Source organism: Chanodichthys erythropterus, chromosome 12, assembly GCF_024489055.1.
Source record: "Chanodichthys erythropterus isolate Z2021 chromosome 12, ASM2448905v1, whole genome shotgun sequence".
NCBI classification, from domain to species: domain Eukaryota; kingdom Metazoa; phylum Chordata; class Actinopteri; order Cypriniformes; family Xenocyprididae; genus Chanodichthys; species Chanodichthys erythropterus.
In genome coordinates, this window is record NC_090232.1 from 16,152,587 (window position 1) to 16,165,626 (window position 13,040).

The 13,040-nt window shown below is 35.9% G+C and overlaps 1 protein-coding gene across 8 annotated transcripts in view; it reads right to left on the minus strand.

Annotated features, from left to right (window-relative positions):
* The window catches only part of LOC137032079 (sorbin and SH3 domain-containing protein 2-like), an 82,076-nt gene that overhangs the window by 16,769 nt on the left and 52,267 nt on the right, over positions 1-13,040 (minus strand). For all 8 annotated transcript variants that reach the window (XM_067403607.1, XM_067403604.1, XM_067403605.1 and 5 more), the window contains 9 exons: positions 12,483-12,658; positions 10,275-10,341; positions 10,103-10,153; positions 8,505-8,709; positions 8,304-8,418; positions 5,687-5,770; positions 3,854-3,910; positions 2,369-2,415; positions 245-420 (listed from right to left, as the gene is read on the minus strand). In XM_067403607.1, the coding sequence (XP_067259708.1) occupies positions 245-420; positions 2,369-2,415; positions 3,854-3,910; positions 5,687-5,770; positions 8,304-8,418; positions 8,505-8,709; positions 10,103-10,153; positions 10,275-10,341; positions 12,483-12,658 (978 nt within the window). The remainder of the gene's footprint in view (positions 1-244; positions 421-2,368; positions 2,416-3,853; positions 3,911-5,686; positions 5,771-8,303; positions 8,419-8,504; positions 8,710-10,102; positions 10,154-10,274; positions 10,342-12,482; positions 12,659-13,040) is intronic.

A 13,040-nucleotide genomic window follows, 5' to 3' on the forward strand; every position in this document is an offset into this window, starting at 1 on the left:
CTCACGGAATTATGATCTTCTACAAAAATTCAAACATTTCACAGACTAGCCACAAATGTGACCATGATTGAACAAGAGAAATTAGTATTTTCAGTTTCTGACATGAATCAAACAAAACATATAAATAGGAATTTGTTTATAAATGATTCAACTAGGAAATTGTAATAGAACAAATCCATCAAATTTGATCAGTCTAACACCTTCTGTTCGCATAGGTAGTTGTCTGAGTGTTGTCTGAAATTACCTTTGGCTCTGGATGGTGAGGAGGGGGAGGAACGTATGGTGGGTTTCTTCAGTGTCTGTGCTTTCTGGGAATCCAGAGGTCGGGAAGATACTTGACTGGCATTCTGGTCACTTTCTGTGTTGGCTTGAGTGACAGATGGTTCTGACTTTCGCCTTTTCCTATAGTCACTTGCAGAACTAAAATTCCCAGATCAAAAAACATTATTATTGACTACTGACTATATTATTGATTTTATAACACTAAACTTGTTACATATTATATATGTACATAAGATAACAGAGAAATCATTTATTCTTATGCCTAAAAATTCATAATTAAAGGGATAGTTCACCAAAAAATGAAAATAAACCCATGATTCACTCACCCTCAAGCCATCCTAGGTATATATGACTATCTTCTTTCAGACAAACACAATCCAAGATATATTTAAAAATATCCTTAGTCCTCCAAGGTTTATAATGGTTGTAAATGCTAGGCCAAATTTTGAAGACAGAAAAAAGGCATCCATCCATAAAAAAAAAAAATTAAAAAAATGAATCCATACGACTCATGAGGGTTAATAAAGGCCTTTTTAAAATATCCATATTTAAAACTATAAATTCAAATAACGAGCTTCTGACGAACGACCGTACACATACTGTGCACGTCAATTTGGGCGGAAGAGCAGGCTTTGACCTGACGCAATGACGCATGTGGAGGCGCAGATGAGAGAGCAAAACAAAACACTGATCCTGAATTAGAAGTTTAAAATGAGAAATTTTAAAGAGAAATGTTGGAGGATTTCGATTTAACAGAAGAGGAGCTTGAGTTTGTTGCCCAGATGTATTTGTTTGAACCGTGAGAGACGTCTAAGCCTATGATACTCCTACATCCTGCGTCATACATTGTGTCAGAGGATTACTCATTTAGCGCAAGCCGACTTGCGCATTCTGCGTGCGGTCTTTCGCCGGAAGCTAGTTGTTTGAATGGATATTTTTCTTACAAAAACGCATCCCTTTACTTCAAAACTTTTTTTTTCTTTTTTTATGGATGGATGGATGCATTTTTTCTGTCTTCAGAATTTGGCCTACCATTCACAACCATTATAATCTTTGGAGGACTAAGGATATTTTTAAAGGTGCCATCGAACGTTTTTTTTTACAAGATGTAATATAAGTCTAAGGTGTCCCCTGAATGTGTCTGTGAAGTTTCAGCTCAAAATACCCCATAGATTTTTTTTTATTATTTTTTTTTACTGCCTAATTTGAGGCATAATTAGAAATGCGCTGATTCAGGCTGCGGCCCCTTTAATTGCTTGCGCTCTCTGCCCCCTCCTGAGCTCTATCACTGCATAAAGTTCACACAGCTAATATAACCTTCAAAATGGATCTTTACAAAGTGTTCGTCATGCAGCATGTCTAATTGCGTAAGTATGGTATTTATTTGAATGTTTACATTTGATTCTGAATTATACAGACTGCAAGACTAATGAAAATAGCGACGGCTCTTGTCTTCATGAATACAGTAAGATGGCTTGAGGGTGAGTAAATCATGGAATGATTTCTAGAATAATTTCTATCCCTTCAAAGGAATAGCTGTGTAACTAGCTGTGTAACTATTTTAACGATTCTGTAAAAACCAAATGTCATTTAACATCACCATGATAACAATTAGCACAATAACAATGCTAAAATGAAAAAAACTGTTTATGTGTTTATGCTATTTTGAAAAATGGAAACAACACCCAGAATTGGTCAGCAAGTGGACAACATACTCTAGTACATATATTGACAATGACACTCTGATTACAGGGTCTACACATTAAACAGTTCTAAATAACAGTTCTCATATCCTGTACTCTATAGATGCCATATGTACAACAGCATGTCACTGAGCTAGATATGATCTGAGAGCAGTAGGAGGTATGAAAACCCTTAATATTCAAATACACACACCAGTATGGGATGTAAAATTCATCTGTACACATTAAGTGACTCAAATAAAGAGTGGCAGAGCTTTTAAAACATAAACAAATTAAATTACACAGAGGATGCTCAGGTTCTGTCCTTCAATGGATATCCAATAAGCATCTCTCTCCAAAATGAAAGTGAGAAAATAAGATATAAGAATGAAAGGGGAGCTTACCTTGAAGGCCCATCAGGCCGTTCAGAAGGCGAGAGATAGAGGGATGACTGAAAGAGAGCAGACAATAAAAGGGAAGAGTGAGATCCATGGGAACAAAGAAGTGTAATGCACCCGTCCTGTGCCTCGCTCACAACCTTCCCCCCGCATGCGCAAAGAAAGCGATGACTGAGAAGGGTTCCACATCTCTCTATCCCACCTTGAAGGACTGTGAAAATGAACTGTGACCTCCTGTAAGAATAAAAAAGGGGCTAGGGCCCCACAGAAACCAGAGCCCAACAAAAGCCAGCAAACAAAACAGTACAGATCCAGAGAGGCTGCACGTGGCACCAGGTCACAAGAAGCCCGGTCTATTATGTTGTCCAAGATTGCCACGCCTCCTTTCCTTTGACACAGCCTGGGGTGAATTACAACAAATCTGAGTACAATACAGCAGTCTCTGGTGTTCACTCAGGCTTATCCATGCGACTTGGTTCAGAGAAAAGAAAGGAAAACAATTAACAACACAGTGTTTTTAACACACCAATGAGATGATCCAGATAGGAAAATAAATAAAAGCCAGATAGGAAAATAAATAAAAAGTCAAATCACAGGCACAGGAAATGTGCATTTCAATATTACGTGTGAGCATGTGACTCTTTTCAAAACAACATATTTACAAAAGAAAAAAGAAAAAAAAATTACAACAAAAATGATCTCATGCATATGAACACATTCATTCATCAGAGGACATTTTAAGAAAATCCCCCAAAATTCCAAAGAAATTATGGGGATAGTCCACCCAAAAATGAAAATTCTGTCATCATTTACTTATCCTCATGTTGGTCCAAACCTGTATGATTTACTTTCTTCTGTGGAAAATAAATTAAGATACTTTGAGAAATGGTTTTGTTCATACAATGGCAGTCAATTGTCACCAAAAACTGTTTGGTTACTAACATTTTTCTAAATATCTTCTTTTGTTTTCTGCAGGAGATAGCAAGTCTGCGAGTAAATGATGACAGAAACTTTGGGTGAACTATCCCTTTAAGACTAAAAACTTAAAACTGGTGAGTGAGGAAGTAAACTTGACAGCAAGTAAATAAATAATACAAAAGGATATTCTAAAAGATATGAAAAAGCATTTTAAACCACAAAATGCATATGTGAGCGTTCAGTTTTCCTAAGATTTTTTCATACTTTTCAGTAGTGTTTTCATCTGATACTCCATGAAAGCCTCGATTAAAGTGACCTTTATTACATGAACATTTAATTTGATATTTGTTTTATTTGAATAGTTTACTTTGAAGAATTTACATATGTGGGTCAAATTGATTTTTATTTGCCATCTGGAAAATAAATGATGGGGCAGGAGGTAAAGTGAAAGAAAAAGAGGAAAATAAAGATATAGATAATAGATGACAAAGTGAAAAGCAGACCAGCAAATTGTAGGATGAGCAAAGAAACAGCAAAGGAAGGATGGATGGATGGACAGGAAGGTAGATTTACCTGTGCCACAGCATGTGTGGAGTAGTCAGGATTATAATCCAACCTCTTTTTAGGAGGCTGGATGCCCCGCCACCCGAACGAACGAACAGCACAGAGGTGAAGAAGTGAAGAGGTGAAGATGAGGTGGAGAAGCAGGTGCATCATGGGAAAAAGACACATGTGGAGAGAGTGACAACGTTAGGACATGGAGAAACAGAGATCACACAAAACGCACAGAGTACAAACAAACAAAGGGTGAATACTAGTGAACCTTAGTATGTCGAAAGTACTCGACTACAGTGCCCACGCATGCTTCACCTACCTTACACACACTGACGATTGTGTGTACATATAATACACACAACGATGAAACTGCAAAAGGCTTCACACATTTTTTGCTTGTTTACTCATGGTGGTAGCAAACTCAACCAGTAAACAAGTCAGGAAGTGTGTTCTAAGCTGGAGGAACTGTGCATAAAATCTCATTTATGAACATACAGTAGCCTCCAAAATATATGGCCACACGTTAAAAATGTTTATGAATTTCATTGCATTCAATACATTAGATAAAATAAATGATGACATTATTTTTGTAATGGCATTTGCAACTATTGGATGTTCACTACTATTATACTTTAAAAAAAAAACTCTTTTAGTTCAGTAAATATGCATTAAATTGATCAAAATTGACAGTAAAGATGTTCAAACTATTACAAAATATCTAAATTTCTATTTCAAATAAATGCAGTTCTTTTGATCTCTCTATTAATCGAAAAAATGCAAAATGTTTTCCACAAAAAAAATTAAGCAGCAGCCGTTTTCAACTGCAATAATAAGAACAAATGTTGCTTGAGAACCAAATCAGCATATTAGAATGATTTCTGAAGGATCATGTGACACTGAAGACTGGAGTAATGGATACTGAAAACTGAGCTTTGCCATCACAAGAATAAATTACATGTTTAAAAATTAAAATAGAAAAGAGTTATTTTAAATAGTAATAATATTTCACAAAATTACTATTTTTACTGTATTTTTCAGATTAGTGTTCATTAATTTGTGTAAAATTTTCAATTAACTATTCTTTAATGTTTGGTCACCTATAATTGTGAATATTTAGTAACATCTTAGTTGCATAGTTTAAATTTGAAATTTGAAAACAGCAGGTTTTGAGTGTTTGAATTCTTTTTATAATTTTGTACAGTTTTATAATTGTTTTAGCATTTAGAACTTCTTGATGTGATATTGTTCAGCTTATTTTAAGTGTCCAAATCCCATTCAGGACCACTGTATTATCCAACATCTGTTCATCTTTCTCATTAAAAGAGTTAGACATGTCAGAGTGTTTTCTGCACAGGTTCTGCAGCTATAAGAGCGGTAAGCTGTACTGTATAAGTGCAGGTGTGTGAAAAAGCAAACAGAGCCAAAGCAAAACACAGTGTTTCACACTAAAAGTTAAAAGTGATTAAAAACTAATAAAAACACTGTACCCCATAAATATAGCACAAGTACAGACAATGTTGCTCTTTCGGTGAGTGTTTTGAGAACAGAGCGTGATTATTTACTTGTCTTGTGGTTTAACATCAGACATGTGTCTGATGTCTGACCTGCTGTCTCTAGCATTGTTATTGTGCTAATTGTTATCATGGTGATGTTAAATGACATTTTACTGTTTTCAGTGTGCAAACAAATTCCTTTTTTAAAAATAAGAGTTTTTAAAGCCAATGTGCAAAAGTCAGAACTTGAACTACAACACACACACACAGACGCTTGTCATTACACAACAGCATTTGTGCCGGACAAGGAGATTATAGCCTACAGCATGCCAACCTGCCGCACCCTCATTTAACTTACCGGCCGTCCAAACTCCAACTCGGAAAAGAATTTAAACCAAGGCTCGTTCTCTAAATCTATGTCATCTGGGTTTAAATCAAACGTCTGGAGCAAGAAGCAACATAGAATAGAGGTAAACAGAGAGGAAAAACAATGAGAGGAAAAGAGAGAAGCAGTCAGGGTTAGGACCAAAATATGCTGCAAGGCATGATGGGTAAAGAACCCAAAAGGATGATGTTGTGGGTCATCACATTTTCTCTCACACACACAAAATATGTAGCTTCAAATCATAACGTTACTTAGGACTTGTATAGTCCACCCAAAAAAGAAAATTTTGTCTACATTTACTCTCTAATATTGTTCCAAACCTTCATGACTTTATTTCTTCTGTGCAACTCAAAAGAATATATTTTGAAGAATGTTGGTAACCAAACAGTTTTGGTTCCCATTGACTTCCATTGTACAGACCGACACAGTTTCGTTGTCAACATTCCACAAAAGAAAGTCAATCATTTGGAACTACATGACATGAGGATGAGTAAATGATTTCATTTTTTTTTTTTTTTTGGGTGGTCTATCCCTTCAATAGGAGTTGTGCCTCTCAGTACAGTCCAGAAGGGGGAGACATCATGCTTCTTCCTCTCTTCTTTCTCTCTAAAGTCTCTTTCTCTCATCCTAGAGCTATGACTGCACATGCTGAGAAATCTGCCCACTCATTTTGCCACCTGGGACATCTCCCACTGCCACATCCACTGCATTTGTGCTGAGGGCAGTGCTGTGATTCAGTCTCCTGACATTTCTGACCCATTGTTCCCTGTGAAACGAGCTGCTGGCTACAACTGCGTCGCTTTGTCTGACACCCTTCCAGCTTTTTACATCTGCATTGCAAAACAAAAGTTCAGCTGCTCTCAAAGGAGAAATAAAACACGAAGGAAAATCCTCAACTGAGCCATTTTGTTTGTTCCACTTTTTTAGACAAATACATGTGACATTATTAGGGGGAGAATGGGATTAGGACATGCTGTATTGCTGGAAAAATGCAAACCTACATCGTTCGCATGAATACCAAGAGTTTATGTTTCAGGTTAACCACAACAATATAGCTCCAATTGATTGCTTTTAGTGCAAACCTTTACCAATATCTTACCTACCACATGAACTAATACACAAAGAACACACACAAAAAAAGCTTGCTATAGCACTGCATTGCTCATGATAAGAAAACTCATGGCTGATGGTCCATTATTTGGTCAAATGATCCATGAAACTGAGGAGAAAAAAACAGCCTTAAAACACATGTCCAATCAGCAGGCTGGAAAACTGCAGTTTGACATTGTACTGAACAGTTAGGTCTGTGAGTGACACCTTTATAAAGGTAAATTCAAACACAAACAATGAAACAAAAAATACAATTGAATATGTTTTCATAAATTCGGGGTTAGTAAGAGTTTTTTTATGACTTTGAAAGAAGTCTCTTATGATCATCAAGGCTGCATTTATTTGATCAAAAAATATAGTACATTACAATTTAAAATAACTGCTATTAATTTTAATATAAAATGCAATTTTAATAGGAATAGGAGATTCAATTTGAAATAATAAAAAAAATGTTTTAAATTAAAAAATGATCTTTAGTAGAATTATAAATGTCTTTACTGCCACTTTTGATCAATTTAATGCATCCTTGCTGAAGTACTGATTTCTTTAAAAAAAAAAAAAAAAAAAAGTTATTGACCCCAATCTTTTGAAAGGTGGTATACATTTGAGTGACAGAAAGGGAGAGAGGTGCACCAAAAAATACAGAAATTAAAATAACAGTTTAAATAAAAACTCTATATTGTCATATATGATCAGTTCACTCACTTATGCTTCTAAATATTTACTTATCTAAATATTTCTTTCATACAGAAAACATGTTGTAGAAAAATGTTTACGATGTTCTTTTCCATAAAATGAAAGTGAATCATTTTACACACTTAACAAAAAAGTTGACAAAAAAAAAGCACCACAAAAGTTTCATTAAAGTTGTCATATGCGTTGCACTATATAAGATGAATGATGTGTGCACTATATTTCAGTTTGTCTGAGGTCATGACAACTTTGATTGAGGAACAGACTAAAATTTATGACAAATATGACAACTTGTGACATCTTCATAGAACCTGGTGGAAAGCATCATTAAATGTCATTTGAATGTGCCTGTTTGTGTTCCACAGAAAAAATAAAGACAGATCTGGAACAACGTGAGAGTGAGTACAGTAAATAACGACAGAATCTTCATTTTTTTTTTTTGTGTGGACAACTTCTTTAAAACGTACTACAGTTTCTGGGACACAAATTTGGCTTTACGCAGAGCTAAAAAAGATTTTCAAAAGGCAAGTCTCTGCTGACAGAGCAATTTAATCCAGGACAAGGCCTAATCCATGTAGGAGACTGACCCTGTATATTTGATTTTGTGATTAAATAGACTGGAACAGCAATGAATTATTCTAAAATGAAGGAGAACGCAAGAACAGAATTTCCTTTAGACCTTAGCAACTTGGAGTTCATGTTATGTGAGGATTTTTATACCAGTTTAAAATAAATTAATGAACAAAAATCACTTAATACAATGATTTAATTAAATATGATTACTCACAGGTCTTTCTTGCTCGAGGATGGAGGATTTTCCAGGCTCATACTCAAAGATGCTCCGTGGTTCTGCCCGGTATTTACGTGTGTCCACTTTACGATCTGGAGGACCCCACTCATTTCTGCAGATAAGAATGAGAATAAGAACCAATGAGAGTCTTCGGCCACCTTTGAAACGGAGCCCATAGCATGAGGTTAGGTGTCTTACGGGTCGTGTGAGAACTCTTTCTCTCTGTCCATGTCCCGCGAGCGGAGCTGAAGGAGAGACGGCATTGGAGGGGGTGGCGGGGGCACAGGTGACTGTGAGAGTTCCCGGTGGGCGGCACCGTCTGGCGAGTCTGAGGTATTTCTAGAGAGAGGCCGGTACGTGTGTGTTCGAGGGGGTGGATGGGCATGGACAGGAGGATAGTTGTCTAAGAAAGAGACATGAATATCACAGTAATATGACAGATCAAAACATATGTAGAGTGGCTACATTACTGGAAAACATAAAATATATTAATATACAGTACTATTCAAAAGTTTGCAGGCAGATTTTTTAATGTTTTTAAAATAAGTCTCTTATGCTTACCCAAGCTACATGATCAAAATATAGTAATAAAACAGTACAATGCTGCGTTAAAAAACAACACAAGTTATGTTGAAAATGGACAAACCCAGCAGTTGGGATAAATGTTTGCTCAACCTGCTGGATAGTTTTATTTAACACAACTATTGTTTACTGACTGTATTGCTTGCTTAAAATGAACCCAAAGTTTGTTGGAAATGAACATTTATTAATATGTTTAATAAATTAACATTTATTAATACGTTAAACGAATAATAATTAAACAATAAACATTTATTAAATTGCCTATTAAATCACCTTTTGATTATTATTGCTGCCTCTATTAATTATGTGTCTGATTTGTAATTTTCAACCTATTTTGGTTTAATTTTAAGCCAGCCATATAGTAATTTTTAAACAATAGTTGGGTTAAATAAAACTGCCCAGCACGTTGGGCAAACATTTAACCCAACCGCTGGGTTAAAACAACCCAGTTGTTGAGTTTGTCCATTTTCACCCCAAGTTGGTTTGTTTTTAACCCAGCATTTTTTTGTGTAGTATTGTAAAATATGTATACATTTCAAATGACCTGTTTTCTATTTGAATGTATTTTAAAATATAATTTATTCTTGTCATGTAAAGCTGAATTTTCAGCAACCATTACTCCAGTCTTTAGTGTCACATGACCATCAGAAATCATTTTAAGATTATGATTTGGTGCTCAAGAAACATTACTTATTATCAATGTTGAAAAAAGTTGCGCCACTTAATATTTTGTGGAAATTGCAATACATTTTTTCAGGATTCTTTAATGAAGTTCAGTTCAAAAGAACTGCATTTATTTAAAAAATAAATATTTTTGTGACATTAAATGTTTTTACTGACAATTTTGATCAATTTAACACATTCTTGGCTGAATAAAAGTAATAATTTCTTTCAAAAAAGGGATTTATTTTAATATATAATATAATATATCACAAAATAACATTTTAATATATATATAACATGATTGTAACTCCATTTTTTTTATGTGGTATGTAGATATGTATATGCATATAGAAATATTATAACATCTAAATGGTTATATTGTACAATTTAATGCAAAAAAACCCCTAAAAACTAAAAAACACTTCTTATGCACAACGCAGAAACACAGACAGATGATTAAAAGATGACTTTTATCACACTGTTACACAGTGTTAGATTTTAAGCAAGCAGATGGAAGTTTACATCAGCTCTTCAGATTTCACAAAACTTACCATTGTTTATGACAGCATATGTTGCATTATATGTGTCTGCATAGTCATCATCTGTTAAAAACGGCATTAAACAGAAATAAAATCAAAAAGAAGTCTAAAAATGTGTTTGTCAATTTAAATGAATACTTCAGGATATGTTCTGTTATCCTCCCACTCACTCCATCATACACACCTGCTTTATGAACCATGTGGATCTGTTTGAACATGGTCTTGTACCAGTCCTTGGGTCTGTCCACAGTCTAAACAGAAGCACAAACACACACACAGACACACACAAACACACACAGAAACAAGCAGCCTTGTCAGTTTGTTGGTTAGACGGACAAAAGCTAACAGCATTTGTCATTACCTGACAACCAACAAAATCACCAGAGCACAGAGAGAGAAACAGACAGGGAGTATCATAGTAACCTGCCAGCAAAGAGCCAGGAATGTTCTCTTCTGCTCACAAACACTCACATTCACAGACAGTCTAAACTGCTGAGAGCTCAAAAGCATTCCTCTAACCACAATAAGAGGATCAAATGTCAAAACAACTCAAACACAAATCAAGAAAAATGCCCTCAAAACAGATCATTAACAGCTAATCTGTTGTTTTAAAATGATCAGTGACAATCAACAGATGTCATACTTTTTAAAGTCACCATTAAAACAAAATGGACAATTCTTATTTTTTTAATGGAATATTGCAGTATTTATTATAAATGAATTATCCATGCATGTCTTTCTTTCTTTTGAATTTTATCTTTAATCAAAATAACCTCTCTCTTGCAGCAACATGTCTTCTCTGATGATGTGCCTACTGGCATGGTGGGGACAACCTGTCACTCATATAAGATTGCAGGAACAGCAAACTACAATGATCCAATGATCCAATCAATTCCTGATGGACAAAATCAGGTCCCACCCAACATTTTTCAGTCAGATATAGTATGTCACAATAGGGAAGAAAAGACTATCGCAAATTCCGTTTCATTCAACTTTCAAAAAGAGGATGAGTGTTTGGTTTTGTTCCGTTAACCAGATACGCCATGATACAGTCAGGTTACAAAAAGGAGAGTTGAGGCAGAATCTACTTGCAGCAGTCGTGTTTATTAACAATATTATCAAAACAACAAACACGCAGGAGCACAAGTGAAACAGGAGAACAGCAACCAACATAACGTAAACAAGAACGGACAATTTACACTAAAATTTATAAGCTATATTTAAGCTATTTATACTACTAAGGCTATGTTCACACTGTCAGTTCAAATCCGATTATTTGTGTATCTAATTGGAATCAGATCTTAACTATTGACTGTCCACACTATGTATTGCATATGTATTGATTTGTGTGTCCCATGGCGCTGTTTCTTTTTCCAGAATATCTGCATTGGTTTCTATGGCAATGACAACGCGTTGGCAATGTGGAGGGTTTTGCAATACAGATGTTGTCTTATATACAGCATGATAATGTGTAGCCGTCACACTAGACTACTGCGTCTTCTGGGGCAACGGCAGAAATGTAGGAGGCTGGTTAATGTGTGGCTTTATTCCGTGCTGTCATCTCTGCCGGTCTAAAAACATGTCTCCATTGTATTGTAATTTTCTACTTGACCGGCTCAACAACAAAGCCTTGTTTGTGTAGTGACTTTCAGCATGTTTCCTATAACAACATCTGACATGTTTACAATGGCTGTTGAAAAAAACAGCATATGCTGGTTAGGTATGTTTTGAAGCATGGCAGCTGGTTTAAGCTGGTCTTTATTTGGTCCTTAGCTGGTCATGAGCTGGTTTAAGCTGGTCAAGTGCTGGTCCTAAGCTGGTCCTAAGCAACTAGCTCCAGCTCAGGACCACCGCAGAAACAGAAAGTGTTGCAGAAAATGAGATTATAACGGAGACATATTTTGAAACCGGCAGAGACAGCATGGAATAAAACCGCACATACCAGCCTCCTATGTTTCTGCTGCTGCCTCATAAAATGCAGTAGTCCAGCGTGGAGGCTACACATTGTCATGTTATAAATAAGACAACATCTGTATTGCAAACTCCTCCATGTTGCAGTTGTTGTTGTTTTTGCCATATGCCTACCAATGCAACGTTATTGCCATAGAAGGAAATGCAGATATTCCAGAAAACGAAAGCGACACAAAAATTAGATCCGAACAGTTGTGATACACAATGTGGACGTCAATCATTTTAGATCAGATTTTAATCAGATACACAAATAATAAGATTTGGACTGAAAGTGTGAACATATCCTAAGTAGTACAAACTAAACAGAAATCTCACGTGCCATTAATAATCTTTATTTTAATTACTGCTTTAAAAAAAATAAAAATAAAATGTAGTTTGTAATTTTTGTCAGTTCCCTTAAAAATGCCTGGATATCACTCACCGTACGGATGGCGATGGGAATGCCTGACTCATCCACTGGTCCAATACCTTCGTAATGGGGAGCTTTTATGACAGACACCTTCTTCTCTTCCTCCGAGAAACGAGCGATGGGCACAGAGCTACTGACCACTGTCTGACCAGAGACAACAGTCTCTCTCTTGACCGTCTCTGAACCCTCTGAGAGAAAGAGAGAGAGAGGGACAGGGGAGGTTGGAAACAGATTAGAAAAAACTGATTGTCATTGACAATTGTTTCTTCAAATTGTATATGACCCCGATGAGATCCTGGGTAACAGTAAATGCAGACAGTGCAACAACCTAGTGTCAACTTTTTTAACGAACGTATCTCCCTCTCTGCCACTCTCTCTCACACATATAATTGATTGCTGTGCTGCTATCGGCTCTTCATTAGACTGCTTCCATAGATACAGTCACAGTAAAGGACTCAAAATTTGTTACTGTCAGGATTTTGTCTGAGGCTAAGATTTATCATAAAGGCAATTAATTGGTTGTCCATGCGCATGTCACACTAAGCAATCAAAGACTGCCTTCAGCAAAAG